General features: G+C 55.1%; 1 protein-coding gene across 3 annotated transcripts in view; it reads right to left on the minus strand.

Annotated features, from left to right (window-relative positions):
* Positions 1–366: 366 nt before the first annotated feature.
* Positions 367–16,401, minus strand: part of SIL1 (SIL1 nucleotide exchange factor) — a 93,565-nt gene continuing 77,530 nt past the window's right edge. For all 3 annotated transcript variants that reach the window (XM_066328875.1, XM_066328873.1, XM_066328874.1), the window contains 3 exons: positions 4,693–4,789; positions 2,506–2,670; positions 367–816 (listed from right to left, as the gene is read on the minus strand). In XM_066328875.1, coding sequence (XP_066184972.1) covers positions 466–816; positions 2,506–2,670; positions 4,693–4,789 — 613 coding nt within the window. In that variant the 3' untranslated portion in view covers positions 367–465. The remainder of the gene's footprint in view (positions 817–2,505; positions 2,671–4,692; positions 4,790–16,401) is intronic.

Below are 16,401 nucleotides of genomic sequence, written 5' to 3' on the forward strand. Positions count from 1 at the left end.
CCACAAAGCCATCTGAGCACAAAGCCTGGTGGCTGCAGGGTCACAGGAGGGCATGGATCTGGTGGCATTTGTGCCCATCCCTGGTGGTGGCAAAGCCCTGCAAAGGCTAGGGAATAGAAGGGGCCAGCTGAGCTCTGCCAGGCCTGGAGGCAGTGCAGGGATTCACACACCCCCTCCCGGGAGTGACACAAACACCCCCCCACACAGGAACACTGCTTGTTCCTTTCTGCACATCCCAAATTCCCCAGCTGAGCCCCCGGCTTGTTCCCTCCACTGCACACCTCTTTTTCCAGCAGTATCCCATGAAAACAAGACATTCCCCACGCCCCGAGTTATTTTAATAACGAAGTTGTTGACACACAGTGCTGGGCTCTCGTTTAGTCCAGCAGTTTATTCCAGAGTGCACCTACACCGTCCAAACTTGCTGTCACCCTGAATTCCCTGAACTGGACTGAAGCCTCAGTTTCACCTCAGTTCCTGGATGATGGTGTTTACAGAGCCGAGGAGCTCCCTGAAGTAGCCGTCCTTGTCCCCTTCCCTCTGCTCCTCGGCCGCCAGCTCCTCGTACTCGCTGCGCAGGAGGCTGAGGGTGGTGCCCAGGGTGGGGTCCCCCCGGTAGTGCTCCCTGCAGAAGGCCACCAGGACCCCCACCAGCTTGAGGACCTTCTCACGGGTGTCGTGCTCGGGCATGGCCAGCAGATTGGGCACCAGGGCACACCAGCCCTGCTCCACCACCGCCGGCAGCAGCCTGACCTGCTGGTACTGCTGGATCTTCTCCTCCATCTGCTCTCCGTGCTGGGAGTCCTCAAGCAGCATCTGTGGGAATGGTGGAATGCAGATTAATGTCCCTGTCAGAGGAACTGCTCCCAGGAGGTGACACGGTAGAGGAGGATGCATGTCCTGCACCACCTGCCATGGACGGGGACTTGCCGCAGAAGACCAGACCGAGGTTGTGTCCTGGCTCCCCGGCTGCAGGGGCTCTTTGCCCACCCTGGAAAACTCCCAGAGGCTGGGGGCTTCTGTGTCACACAGCCTGGGAGGGGACTCGGGCAGGAAGCTCGGCAGGACTTGTAAAATCTCTGGTCTGATGCTTTTTGCTGCTGACAGATGCCTGCAGTACCTAAAGAACATCATCCCTCGGTGCTGCTCTTCCCAGAGATGGGGATCTCAGTCTCCTCCAGCCACAGCCAGACCTTCCCCCCCAGCCTGGTCCAGAAAACCCCAGTACTGAAATTCTGCAGGGGGCTGGTCCCTTACAGCGAGAGAGACCAGCTCAGAGCAGCACCAGGGGAGGAAGGGAAACAGCCACATCCCCCTGTGAGCCCTTTGGCGCCCAGGTGGTGGAAGGGCTGTTGACATTTCCTGACAGGGATATGGAAAGAACACCAAGGACACCTCCCCTCTTCTGGTCCTCTTGAGAGCTGCCTGTTGAAGTGCAGGCAGGATTTGGGGTGCAAAGGAAGGAATGTGGCAGGAGGAGCTGTTCTTACTGACTCCTGTTTCACACTGAGATCTGCCAGGGTGGTTCATGATCCCAAACCAACCCATCTGACAGTCAACCAGCCCATCCCAAACCTGCCACCCCAGCGTGCAGCAGCCCCCCAGCACCCAGGACATGACACTCCCAATCCAAAGAGCAGCTAAAAGTCGTTGTTTCAACATGAACCTGAGAATCTGCAGGGCCTGCCCCAGACCCACAGAGGAGGGAACAGATGGGGCTGCCAGGGGGAGCAGCTGGGAAACGGGCAGCAGGATCAAATGGGAATGGTTTGAGTCAGAATGCCCCTGTCTGCTCCTTTTGCACAGAGCTGACAGGATCATGTTCGAGTCAGCACCTGATAAGATTTCACACCTGCTAAAATAATTTGCACCTTTACAAAGTCTTCTAGAAAATAACTGATTTAACAGAGAGGTGCTGCTCTGCCGTGCCTGCAACCCAGGTATTAGAGCAGCCATAATCCTCAGGGCAAATTGGCCATAAACTGAGCCAGAGTGGATTTAATTCCCATTCTCTGGAGTCAGGGAAACACACAGACTGAACAACAAGCCATGGCAAGGGAAGACAGGCTTTAAACTGGCACTTACAGCAGTAATCCAGGGTATTTGAAAATAAAACACAGAACGTGGCAGGCTGGGCTCTAGCGAGGGAAGTGCAGCAGGCCAAGGGCTCTGGCAGGCAGGGACACAGCAGTGCTGGCCTGTCCCCTGGCCTTGGCTGGACACCACAGCCCAGGGCCAGCATTCCCTACTCATGTCCCCCGTGTCCTGCTGGTAAAACCCCCTCGGGAGGAAATGGTGGCAGTGGCTTGAAGCCAAACAAAGGTTTCAGATCCTCTGGGCTCCCCCAGGCACTCGTGAGGTGTTGGCCAAGGGGCTGCAAGGGACTCATCCCCACTGATGGTGGGCTGGCTCCTCCTCATCCCTGTCCTGTGAAGATGTCCAGGCCTGGCTGGGTTTGGGGGTGAAAGTGGGGAGTGCCTGGCCAGGTGCCATCCCAGCTCTCACCTTCTCCATGAGGAGGTCGTAGAGCAGCGTCACCACACGGACATGGAGGGGCTCCATCCCCTTCTGCCTGAAGAGGCTCCTGAGAACCTGGAGGCCACCCAGCTTGAGGAATTGCTGCTGGGCATAGGGGAAGTGCCTCAGCATGGAGGACAGAGCGAAGAGAGCCTGGTGGAGAGAGAGGGGGCAATCAGCACGGTGGTTATGGCCACCCCATGTGGCACAGCCCCTCTTCGTGGCACCCCATGGGGACAGCAGAAACACACTCCGGCCCATCTGTGCGGAGCTCCACGGAAAATACATCCCAGCCTCTTCTGGCTGAGGGGCATCTCCAGCAGTCCTGTTTGCAATCCCAACCCTCCCCAGCACTGTGAGGCTGCCAAATCTTGGGTGCTTCCATCCAAGCCCCAGTCTGGGCTGTCACTGAGGGGCCAGCCCTGACAGACCCAACCCCATCACTTCCCCCTGGTCACTCCAACACGGGCACCGAGCCCGGCCGTGGGATGGGGTGAGGAGCGTCCGGCAGCGCTCAGCAGAGCCCGATCCCTAGGAGGGGCTTTGGACACCAGGGGTGATGCCCTCACAGTCAGAGGACAATGATACCCCCCGTGCCAGGGGACACGGCCCCGTCCCAGGCCTTGTCAGGGTGCAGCCCCACACGCCAACACCCAGCGGTGCCCCAGGGGCTTGGCATGGGGCTGAGGAGGCAATTAGGGGCCAGCCCAGCCCAGCCCCGCTGGCTGTCAGGCTGCCTGGCTGTGACAGCCGTGGTGGCACGGGGACGCCCGGGGCAGGGGACACGCTGCTCATGTGGGCGCCTGGCACACGGGCCGGCCCCGCACCGACAGATCCGAGCTGACAGCCATGTCTCCCCCGCTCCCGTTTGTTTCTATTTTCCATTTTCTGCCTTGCTGCTGGTGAATTTGAGATGCTGCTGTCTCCCTTTTTAATCGTGGGCCAGAGGAGGGTGGAGGGAAGAAATGCACTTTTGGCCTCGCTGCCGTGCGCGGCTCTGAGCGCCGGGGCGGAAAATCCGTCGGAGCGGGAGCCCGGGGCTGCTGCCCTGTGCAGGAAGGGCCTGTCCTTGGCATCCAGTCCGGAGACACAGGACACTGCACAGCACGGGAACTGGAAATTAAACCCTCCGTCCTCCCGGCAAACAGGGTTCAACCCTCGGAGGGTCTCCCACAGCTGTGTGCCGAAGGGGACAATACTGAGCCCACCCTGCTCGCTTCTCCGGGGGCTGCCAGCACCATGCACTCAGGCTCACTGGAAAGAATTACTCTGGTTCACAGCAATGCTGTGAGAGCCCCTGCATGCCCAGCCATCCCTCTCCACCCCAAAAGGAGCTCTGGGTTGAGGCACGAGCGCTCCTGGGAGGAGTTTCTGAGCATGGAGCGTCCTGTGAGATCGCCTCACATCCATGGCCAAATGCAGCGGGGTTCCACAGCCTTCTCCTGAGCCTTGCACTTGCTGGAGGACTCTTACCAGGGTTAAAGGGGAACATTTTTAGGGAGCTCGTTACAGGCAAATGGAAGAGCCAGTGGGCCCCCCACCCTGCTGGACCCCTCATACAGGAGGTCCCTGTGGAAAACAGGGCTGGGGGTTTGGGAGCAGCCAGGTGATGTTACAGAGGTGGCATCACACGCTAAAGTGAGGGTAATGGGATCTCATGCTCCAGGGAATACAGCAGGGAGGCAGGGAGAGAGGGAGGGAGGGGGCGAGGGAGCCCCCAGCCCGATGGACAGTGCTGCACATTTGGCTGGGGGCTCTTGGTGCTGCTCCTTGCTCCACAGCCTCTGCCAAAGGCAGGACAGGGGGCTGGCTGCAGCAATTAGCTCCTCCAAACGTCAGCTCCCATGTCTGTCAGCCCACGGTGGCTGTGCTGCCACAGGGACCCTTGCCTGTGCCCCCCGGAGCCGTGGGTCTGTGCCCTGTCCCCGCGGGCTGCCAGAGCCACCTGAGTGCCACTGCTGGCACTGAATGGGGACCCACAGAGCCAGCGGAGTGCAGGCACCAGCCAGTGCTGCTGGGGTGGCTTGGCACCCAGGGCCCCCCTGGGAGTGAAGCCCACCCGCTGTGGGGAGCAGCGGGGGTCCCACTCTCCAGATGTCTGTGATGTCCTGAGGGCATTTACACAGAGCTCAGTACAAACCCAGCTTTGCCCAGAGGTGCAGCCCCAGTCCTCACCTTCTTCCTGACAGCCAGGGGTTGTTCTGTGGCCAGGATAACCAGGAGCTTCTGCAGGGCACCGCCCTCGATGGCTTCGATCTGCACTTTGGGGTTGCTGCGGGGATGAAAGCAGAAGGCAGGTCACCAACAGAGTGGGGCAGGACAAGGTGGGAGAGACCCTGGCCTGGCTTGTACCAACACTGGGGTGACAGCAGGACCAGGGCAGGGCCTGTCCCCAGGGCTGGCACTGCTGGGACCTCGAGGGCTGTGTCCTGTTCTGGGCCCTCCTGAGAGAGCCCTGGAGGGGCTGGAGTGTGTCCAGGGCAGGGAACGGAGCTGGGGAAGGGGCTGGAGCCCCAGCAGAGGCTGAGGGAGCTGGGAAAGGGGCTCAGCCTGGAGAAAAGGAGCCTCAGGGACCTTGTGGCTCTGCACAAGCCCCTGACAGGAGGGGACAGCCGGGGGGTCGGGCTCTGCTCCCAGGGAACAGGGACAGGAGGAGAGGGAACGGCCTCAGGCTGGGCCAGGGGAGGCTCAGGGTGGACAGCAGCAGGAATTTCTCCATGGAAAGGGTGCTCAGGGACTGGAACTGCCCAGGGAGGTTTGGAGTGCCCATCCCTGGAGGTGTCCAAGGAAGGGCTGGAGGTGGCACTGAATGCCCTGGGTGGGGACAAGGTGGGGATGGGGCACTGCTGGGACTGGATGATCTTGGAGGTTTTATCCAACTTCAGTGATTCTATTTAATTATATTTCCACCTCACAGTAGATATGAACAAGGGTCAGTCCAGCCTGGTCTCAGCTCCCACCAACCCTGGCTCATGGTTATGGAGAAAGTACAAACCCTGCAGCCACCTCAAACACACCTGAAATGAAGGCAGCAGGGGAAGGGAGGGTATACTGGGTCACCTGGGCCTTCTCATCTTGCCCCCCATCCCACCTGGCCTCCCGTGGCAAGGAGCCCTCCCCTGTGGCTCCCTGGTTCTGTGAACCCTCTCACTCTACATCACATCCACTCCTGAGCAGCTTTCATATTCCAGCTCCTGCTTCCCCCCTCTCCTCGCTGGCTGGGAGCATGCTGATCACCCACACACCTCTGACAGCAAGAGCCCCTCTCCAAGGCCTACTGTGGATAAATCCACCCCTCTGCCTGCCAGGACGGGTTGAAACCTCAGGTCAAGATGTCAGCAGCTGCCCAGGGACGGACAGACACACAGACACACAGACAGACCATTCCCCCATCCACACTGATGCTTTGCGAGCCCACTTCTAATGCCTCTTGGAAGGTGGTGGAGAGGTCAGATGCTCCAGGCTCCCTCCTTGGCAGGGCTTTCACAGTCAGGGCACAGTGTGCCAGCTGTCTGATCCCTGATCCCAGGGCTCTCACACTCAGGAACAGCTCCAGCACTTCAGCCTTTGCTCGGCTCTGAAGCAGCAGTTGCTCTGTGCCAGACAAAGGTCACTGAGCCTGCACAGACCCACAGCTCTCACTGCTCCCAGGGAGCTGCTGGAGCGGCCACGGCCCTGCACCTCCAGGGAACAAGAGAGACAGGCAAGCAAGGTCATAAGAAACTAAAACCAGACCCAAATGGTGCTAGGCAAGGAGCAGCTTGGAGTTAAAACCATGGCTCAGAGCAGAACTGGTGTGGGACTTCCCAGCTGGCAATACCAGGCTGACCTCAGGGCCACAAAAGGGAACAGTTTGTTGAAAGGCATCTTTGATTTCTCCTTCCTCACTCACTTGCTGCAGCAGACAGGCACAGCCATGGCACTGCCCAGACAGGGCAGGAGGGAGAAGGAACAACCCAGGAGCTCCAGCATCCTCCTGCAGATTTTTGGAACACAATTCTCAGACCCCCATGTACTAACCCTGCAGCATCCCTGGAGGTAAACCAGCTTCTGCAGTGCCTGGGTCAGGTAGGACCTGAGACATCCACCATGAGGAGTCCATCCCCAGCCTCCCCATGCCAGGAGGTGCAGAAGAGTCTCCTGCAAAAACAGGATGTGATTTCCCACCCCAATATGTTGTGCAGTGATGGCATCTCTGAAATGGCCTGGACCCTGATCTGGGGAGTCAAGAGAGGCAAACAGCACAAGCCCTAAAACTTCAGCTGTCCCCAGGCCACTCCTGGGCCCAAGGCCATTTCCCCCAGCTCACAACTAGGGCTCTCATTCATCTCCAGCCAAACCTGCAGCCACAGCCATGCCCCAACAGCATGTCCAAAAACCTGATCCCATTTCACGTGCAGGTCCCTCTGGGCAATGGAGACCAGAGCAGGTGGAGAAGCAGCTTGCAGGAAGGCACTTTGCTGAGTAGAAGTGCACTGAAAGGACCATCCCCTGGGCTGGAGACCTGGTGCCATTCAAGGAGAACAGCGCATTTGGGATAGCCAAGCTCTTTTGTCACATCTCTCTAAAATAAATTATAAAAACTCCTACAGCAAGAGACACAATTGAGAAATTGGTATGCCTTTAATGCTTGGCTGGTCACCTGGAGGATTTGATCTAATTAAAATCTCTGAACCATGGAGCTTTTGCCAAGGAGCAGCTCCGGAGGTGAGGGAGCCTTCCTGGCTGGTGGGTGTGCCACTCGCTTCTCAATGCTCCTGTTGCTCTATCTCTGTTATCAATGGTCCTGGCTTCAAGCTAACACAAAGCTCGTTTGAAGGTTTGGAAAAGTCAGCAGAGATCTGTACAAATTACACTGTCAAGCCCAGGGAAAAGCAGCCTGAACAAAATAAACACAATGAGACACACTGTGGAGCGCTCACATGGGAAATTCAACCGTGCTAATCTACTAATGGAGACAGGACGGTGGCACCTGCAACAAAATCCACTGAAACAGGAGTCTGAGGCTGGGCCAGCCTACGGTGACATCCCATAATGCTGCAGTGATGGCACAGATTTGAGTGTGCTGCACTGATGAGATTAACCAGCCCCTATCCTGGGTGAGGAACAGGCTGCAGGGACTCAGCACAAGCCCCATGCAGCTTCCCAAAAGGGAGCCCTGGGGGCCCAACAGCCCCAGTTTGCCCTGGGGCAGCCCAGCCTGGCTGTGGGGTCACAGCACACCCCCTCCAGATGTGGCCCTCGCTGCACATCTGGCTCCTGGTGCCTCCCAGCCCTGCTGCCCACATTCTGTGCCATTTTCACCAGCAACTCATGGCATGAAAGCAGTTCCCACTTTGCAGATGAAGGGGTTTTTGAAGAGCACTCTCTGCTAAGAGATATCCGTGTTCCACTCCTCCTAGGACAACCCAAAGTGCACAAATTTAGGACTTCTCAAAGTTTTTGCAGACTGCACATGCGATGGCTTGTGGGAAGACTGAAAAGCAGCAACACAGCCCTGAGGTGACAGCAGCTCTGGAGTTAGGTGGGAACTTACAAAAAGGCAGCAAAATTAGATTTAAATTAAAAAAAAAAAAAAGGAAAGAAAGCAAGCCAGGTGGTGCAGAGGGACCTGGGGACTTGGAGACACAGAGCAGGGCAGGCAGGCAAATGCCCTCATCTCTACTGCTCTGACAAGGACACACACAGAATATTTATTTCATGGCCTGCTTGTTGCAGAAACCGCACAAGACCTTGGGAAAGAAAGGGTCACCTCCTCTCCTGGGCATCCTGCTGAAGCCAGGAGGGGAAGGAGCAAGCAGGGGAGTGGAAGAGAGTGGGATGGAGGGGCTGGCCCTGCCCTGGCATCTCCCCAGGCACAGGGAGCCCGGGCTGCAGAGCTGAGCTGTGATGAAAGCCCCGGTGCTGGTGCAAAGGCATGGTAATCACCGGGCTAGATGGGGCTTAATGGGTCTCTCCTCTGCTCAGAACCATGCCGCCTGGGAAATCAAAGCCGGGGATCAAAGTCTGTACGTCTGTGAAACAGCCTAAAATATTTAGTGTAGTCTATTTAGCTTGTGCTGTAACCTGAGGATCAGAAACAGGCGGCAAGGCAGCACTGCTTACCTTGCCCTCCCCCTTTCCTTTCCCCTCCCCGCTTTTCAGTCCAAAATCTGTTTTCTCTAATGGAGAAAACAAGAGTGAACCGACATGACTGAAATGTGCCTTGTCTGGCTCCTGGGGCTCTCAGACCCTCACACCTGGGTCACAATTTGACAGGCAATGGGAAAGGTCATTTTTGTGAGTCCTGGAAACAAAGCAACACAACCAGGGTCACACTTGAAAAGGCCAATGACTTCTTCATCCTTCTCAGTGTTTGGAGGATTTCTGACAGCTCTTGTAAGCAGTGTCATGTTAAAATTATTTGACAAATAATAGACAGAGAGATAAAACAGATCATTACAGTGTCAGTAATTTCAGCCTGAACTAGAGCTGTAAATCTGAGACTCTGAACAAGGGCAGAAAAGAGAGGCAGGGTGATCAGCAGCTCGTTAATACTTGCACGACTGAATTTCAGATTGTATGTCCAAGAATAAAAAAAAAATAAAAGCATTAAAACCATTCAAGTGAGAAGCAACACATAAGGAGAACACGGTTTCCTCCTGCATTCCAAGCTCTGGCTATGAACTATCCCTGTGGGAAATGACCATGGAGCAGCTGCAGTGAGCCAGATGGCTCCTAATCCACGACTTCCCAGGTATCCACATCTCCTTCCAAACTTCCCAGCCTCCTTCTTAAGAGCAGGATAACTGGGACAACTCAGCATCAAACAGCTCTGCAGCCTTCTTGCCCTCCAAAAGGACCCCCTGGCTCTGCCAGGAAACAACATTTAAGCACAGGACGGGTGAATCCTTTCCAAAACACACGTTTAACTGAGGATTGCCACAGTCCCAAGCTATGGAAAAAGACATTTGCATGCACAATATGAGATACAGGATGATGACAAAATAACCCCAACGTCACCAAGGCTGCCTGTGATTATTGGAGGGAGGAAGAGGAGGGATGAGGCACAGTCACCCCCAAAGCCTCCCCCAAGAGCTGCATGCAGCAGAACTGGCCTAAAAATCCTCTGCTCCAAGGACCAGCTCAGACCTGAGTTTATCACAGACAAAAGCCTTTAGAGCTACGACTTAAGGAGGATAAAAACCACCCAGAAAAATGGAGCCCTAAGTAGTTACACCGATCAAAATACAGCGGAGAAGAAAGCAGGGGTGAGGGGGGAAAACCTGACAAAAGGAAAACTAGGTTTCAATGGGCAACACAATACAACAATTTCATATGAAAGATGTGAAGCATAAAAGAGATGTTAGATGTTCAAAAGCCCAGAATATAGGAGAGATATAAAAAAATCCCCAAGAAGATGAAAATCTCCACTTCAATGCAATGCTGCCTTCTCACTTTCTACCAAGCCAGGCGCTCGCTGCCGTGGCAGGGGAGCAGCAGTGTCCCTGGGAGAGCAGCACGGCTGCCTGTGACATCCTGGCTCACAGGGACACAGCACCGCCTTTAATGAGCAATTAGGTTATGGACTATTTGTTGCTAAGAGGAGAACAGAACTGCAGAGAATAAACTGGAGCTGAGCACGTGACTCTGTGATTCTGATGGGCTGATGTGATACTCAGACCTGGGAGCGTGAATCATCCCAGAGATGCAGGAACAGGGTAGAAGGCACCTGGGAAAAGCTGGGGGAACCTTCGCTTGGCTTCCAACCACGTATCTGTGTCCCAGGCAAGAGAGAGGTGAGCTTCTCACCCTCCAGCATCCCCTCTGAAAGCAGGAGGGCTGCAGCCTCCCATCACAGAGCCCCAGGCTGCCTGGGAACACAGTGACATCGGGTTTAACTGGGAACACTCTGCTCCCAGCCACGCCATGGAAGTGGGAATTACCTCGTGCGACCTCCTGGCCCTTTGCATTCACAACACTGAGCTGGAAGTGCAGAGCTTGGTGTGGTCAGGAGCCACTGGGGGCCCTGGACTCACTGAGAGCCCTGCAGGGAGGAGACCCAGCTCACCTGAGCCCAGGCAGGGCAAGTTTAGTGTTTAGAGCAGGAAGAAATCCAAGGAGGTGCGGTGCCCTAACACAGCCTAACAGATGGATAATTAGATTTATGCAAAGAGCCGTAAAAGTAAGTAATTAAATAAAAATACAGAATCACAAATCTGCTGCAGCAAGATACCTCCCAGGGCTGCAGAAAGCCCCTGCAGCTGGCACCCAGAATTCCAAGTGTGGGATGCAGGAGCTGGGGCACTTGTGTGAGCCAGCAGAACCAAGGAGTTGCCCAAAGCACAGAGAAAGCAATGGGAACACAGGGACTGAGTTGAGTCCCCTCCTCTTCCTCACCTCTCTAGAGAGCAGAGTAGAGTGAATACCGACTCTGGCAGTAAATCTCAGTTAAAAAAAACCGACAACAATCACTCCAAATTGTTCTGCTGAACACACACAAACAACATACTGACTGACTGTATTTATGACCGTAGGAAAAAGTGGTCCCACAAAACCAGATAGCAGATGACACACAGCCCCAAGCAAGCCCAGGCAGGAATCTCACTGCCCCAGCAGGAGGGAGGCCTCCCAGGACACCCCCAGAGCCCTTCTTTTCTCCTGACCCTTGGCTTTGGCAGCTCTGAGCTGTATTTCAGTGCCAGCAAAATCCCCTGGCTCCAAGGACACCCGTGCTGCCACTGAGCCCTCACTGGGCTACTCCAGGGGAGATGTGCCCCTGGAGCTCCCACAGACACCAGGCAAGTGGAGGGTGCAGCTTCAAGAGTCTGAGATGACAGCTCAGCTTCTGTGGGTTCAGTCAGCAAGCCACAGGCTATTTTATGATAAAATGCAAAGATTTGGGGACTTTCAGGATGATTGCTGTCCCCATGTCAGCACCATCAAGGTCAGCCTGATTTCTCTGTTCTGATGGTGAAGGTTGGGCTGTGCAGGCCACTCTGAGGGTTTGTCACCCCTCTGTGACTCAAGGCTGGACTAGGTGACTCGTGTCCCACCTGCAGTAGTCAGGTGTGAGCTCTCTTACAGCTCAGCACGGTAAATGATTGATCCTTCCAGGTACAGGCAAGTGCTCCACAGTGCATGGAGAAAAGCATCCCAGGAAACCCCCCCAGTGCTCAATCACCCAAACTGATGCTTTGTTTCTGAGGGTAAATCAACCTTACAGCTCTGTGTGCCACGCTTACAAAACACTCCCCCTGGATTCCTGAAAGCCTGGTATTTACTGTAGGTCAGACAGGGATGGACTGTGTTTCATCAGAGGCTACATTAATAAAAATGAGGAGATGTTCTCCAAGTGTGAGCAGAGCACATTTATTTCTGTGCCATTTTAGCCAGAGCCCTAAAAAATTGTGTTGATTTCTTTCTAAAAAAAAAATCCCAACACAGCAAGAAACAAGAACAATAGTGCAGGATTAATACCACGGACTCGAGCTCATCCCAAGTTGTTCACCACAGAGCCTTCAAAGCACGTCCTGATTTACAGACAGGGAGACTGAAGTGCTCCCAGGAGCGTCAGCAGCCGCGGCAGGGTGCGAGTGTGAGTGCTGGCTGCTGCCTCCCTGCTCCTCCTCCTCCTCCTCCTCACATCCCTGTTTTCTGCACGCCTCCGCCCTGCCAGCTCCACACCTGAGGTGGCCCGGGATGGTGCAGAACATCCAAGGTCCTTCCAGCCCTTGGCTGCTGCAGAAGCCCCAGCGAGCCCCCGGAGCCCGCAGTGGGGCAGCTTCGCAGAGAATTCTCTCCCTGAGGCTGCTGAATCGCTCTGGGCATCATTCCAGGCACGTCAAGTCACTCGGGTATTTCAACAAAACCTATTCGCACGCCTTAGGTGAGATGAAAACACCGCAAAAAGCTGTCTGAAAGCGCCACAAGAAGAGCCTCGGCTCAGAACGCTCCCACTCTCCGGTGCCGATGTGACACATCCCACTAATCATCCTGAGAGATGCTAAAGGGGGCCCGAGGCTGAGCCCTTCCATTGTTACTCGCTTTATTTGTTTGCTTGCTCATTTGAGCTGATTTTTCTTTAAGACAAGTGCTAATAATATCAAAAGCCCGAGGAAGCCTTCGCCTGGCGCGTTCCCGCTGGGAATGCCAGCGGAGCGCAGGCACTGCGCAGCTCTTCCCGAGACACAAAGCGAAGTGTGAGAACAGGCATTTCACTCCTCTGCCTCGCAGCAGCAGCTCGGCGCAGCTCTGTCCTATTTTAACCCTGCCATCTGCTCGCAGCTCCTCCCGTCCCCGGGCAGGCAGAGCGCTGCTCCGAGCCGAGCCTTCCATCGGCTCCCGGCGGCGCCCCGCAGCAGCCCCGGGTACCACTGCGGAGAGGATGCTCCTCCGACCCCGATCCATCCATCGCTCCCGAGCCTCAGGCGGCCCGTGCCGCTCCTGGGCGGGCCAGGGAAGATGCTGGATCCCACCCACCGCAGGGGCAATCTGGCTCTTCCCGGTGCCGCCGGGTTTAATGGTGCTATTAGAATCGTTTGAGTCGATAAAAGTAGCTTTGTTTCACTGAGTCATGACTCGAAACCAAGACTTCACCCCATTTACAAAAGCAAATCACCGTCTTGCAAATGCCAAGCGCAGACCTCAGCCCCGAAAGCGAAGCCTGGGGAATGTTTCCAGCCAGGGAGAGAATGGGAAAGCTGCATCTGCAAAAGCTAGGAAACCTTCTTTTCATTTATCTTGTTTTGATAAACAGAGAGGATATCCTGTGGGGTACCAGCTCCTGAAGAAACCTGATGAACTCATTCTACATCAAGTGACTTAATCATGGATTAATAGAGGGGAGAGCAACAGCAGGAGATGCCATGGGACCGGGGACTGCAACACAACCCACGGACAATTCCAGCCAGTTCCTGGGTGGGAAGCCCTCGAGGAAAGCTTGGGAGCCACAGAAAGCACCAGCAATTCTTTCTGCTTTCTGATTCATCCCTACTCACCCACCCACATGCCACAGCAGAGGAGGCTGTAACTGCTACATTTAGGATGACATTTAAAAATCAAGGTTGTGCTGCTGATGGTCATTAAAAATCCCACAGCGTTTTTCAGAAACAAGTGGGTACTCACATCAGTGTCCCTGCCAAGTATCAGCACAGCACTTTTTCTAGCAACTTCAATTAAAAGATAAAAGAAAATTGTGCCCACCTATAATTACTGTTTTTACTGTCACTGTTGGTTTTTAAACATTCACTATATACCTTTACATTTCCTAAACACAAATCAAGAAGAAAACATTTCCCCAAACCTTTCCAAGTGCCAGATTCGTCTCTGTTAACATCAGACAACTACAGTTAAGACATCCAGCCCATAAAAGCTACCTGGGCTCCCTCAGTAACAGGTCCTGACCTGTGGTCTACACATCCCTGGAGACCCTGTGTTTGCTTCTCCACGGGACTTGCCCTGGCTAACCCAGAGAGGCAAATCCACTGCCCAGAGCTTTAGGGTCACTCTAAAGGGGGCTGCATCTGTTCTGAAAAGCATCTGAGGAATTCAAGGTCAGCAGCAGCCAGCAGAAAAGATGATTTGTCTCATGGGAGATGGGGTTGCCTTTGACTCCTGCCTTAGCTGGAATGATTTACCAGTCGGAGGATTCCCTGTCCCTGGCTGGAGAGAGCCTGGATAGCCAGCTCAGGTGGCCACTCATGTGGGAACACTGAACTGGGTGACACAGATCCCATCTTCAGTGAGAGGGTGAAGGAAACGGCTACAAATGCCTGAATCAAGCTTTCAAAGAGCCAAAATAATCATGGTATTTAATAAGATACGGGAATAATACAAGAATTCATATGCAGGTGTAAGAAACAAAGCCATGGCAGGTACCAGAGCTGAACTGGGTGCTCAGGAAGAGTGGGAGCAGGGAGAGGAGCACTTCCAGAAGGGAAGATTCTGCACAAAAGATGCAGTGGAGTAAGATAATTATGCAGGAAGAAGAGAATGTCAGCAGTGTGCCCTGCATCACTGATGGATGGAGAGAGCAGATACCTTGACAAAGAAAGCCAATGTGCTAATTAAGATATAATGACACTGAAGGCAGACAAAAAGCCCTCCTTTGCCACAGTGGAGGAGGCAGTGGACAGAGAGCCTCAGCCTGGCAAGGAAAGGGTTAGGAAAAGCCCAAAAGATTGTGAGATGAACAACATCCCTGCAAGGGGGAGCATCCAGGCAGGTTCTGCCAGGCAGGAGAGAAGGGCTCCATCCCCCGGGCAGAAGAAAGCTCCAAGAGCTGAATGTGGTTGTGGAAGCTGAGCTGTCTGCATCCAGGAACAGCTTGAATGTGAGGGTGAAGGAGGAAGCAGGTTCATTTCATTCCACACTCTGGAACTGTGGAAAGACATACGCCAGGCAAATGTGAGTTGTGATGATCACTTCCCACTGCTAGACTCGGCGAGGAGAGGACGGGGAGGTGACACAACCAGGAGTTCACACATGTGCTGCGAAGGCGCAGGAGGAGCCAAGGCTTGCCAGTCACTGCTGAGATGTAAAAGCCCAGCCGACTGCAGCCTCGTAAACTCATCTGCCCGGGGGTCTGCAGGGGCAAAGTGCACCCTGGGGGTCTGCCAGCCCTGGGGGCACTGGGTGCTGCCTCTGCCTGCAGAAGCTTCAGGAAATCACTTGGGGAATCACTGGTCCTGCACCAATGCTTCCTGGCCAGATGGATGTCCGTGACTCCACGTGGGAGCAGCCTGTGCTGAGCTGAGTAAGAGCATCTCCATGGCCAGCTCTGTCAGCAGGACTGAGCCTGAGCCTGGGCTGAGCTCTGTCAGCAGGACTGAGCCTGAGCCTGGGCTGAGCTCTGTCAGCAGGACTGAGCCTGAGCCTGGGCTGAGCTCTGTCAGCAGGACTGAGACTGAGCCTGAGCCTGGGCTGAGCTCTGTCAGCAGGACTGAGCCTGAGCCTGGGCTGAGCTCTGTCAGCAGGACTGAGCCTGAGCCTGAGCTGAGCTCTGTCAGCAGGACTGAGCCTGAGCCTGGGCTGAGCTCTGTCAGCAGGACTGAGCCTGAGCCTGGGCTGAGCTCTGTCAGCAGGACTCAGACTGAGCCTGAGCCTGGGCTGAGCTCTGTCAGCAGGACTCAGACTGAGCCCAGGCCGTGCACACCAGGGAGGTGGCCATGGCCTCCAGCTGACCACACAAACCCTGCAGGGAGGGGACTGAGAGGCCACCTTCTGTGTGATGAGTAAGAACATGAGTGCATGGTGCTCGTCTGGCCAGCCCCTGGGGTGTGACACCTGGCCTCTTCCCAAGCTGAGCTGCCGCGGCCTCCCGCTGCCAACATCCAGGACTGATTTGTGACAATGACATCAGCGTCCACAAACATCCTGCCTGCTCCTGCCCTTACTCACATCCTGCCCTTCCTGCTCCCCCAGCAGCAAGGACATTGGCCTGCCACCAGGCCAGGGAGGATGAGCACAGCTCCTCACTTCCCTCACGCTGGGCTGGCTCTCCACCTCTCCCCACGGCTGATGGCACCCAGTGGCACCAGCACAGCATGGTGACACCTTGCCCACGCTGGCAGGGCAGAGTCCAGGTCACATAATCTGGAAACCATCACCCCACGGAGAACGATCATCACATTGATCCACCTCCTTCCCATCCTCTGCCTATTGTGCAAAAGCCAGAAAAAATCCTCTGTTTGATCTCAATCAGCCATTTTTAAGTTCCACAATGGATAGCAGCTCTTCCACGGATTCACCTCTTCTGTGGAGATAGGCTGAAAGAAGATGGGGTGGAGAATGGAATGCTTTGAGGAAACCTCAGAGCCCCTTCCAGTGCCTAGAGGGCTCCAGGAGAACTGCAGAGGGACTTTGGACAAGGGCCTGGAGTGACAGGGGGAATGGCTTCACGCT

The sequence above is a fragment of the Sylvia atricapilla genome, chromosome 14, assembly GCF_009819655.1.
Source record: "Sylvia atricapilla isolate bSylAtr1 chromosome 14, bSylAtr1.pri, whole genome shotgun sequence".
Lineage (NCBI taxonomy): Eukaryota > Metazoa > Chordata > Aves > Passeriformes > Sylviidae > Sylvia > Sylvia atricapilla.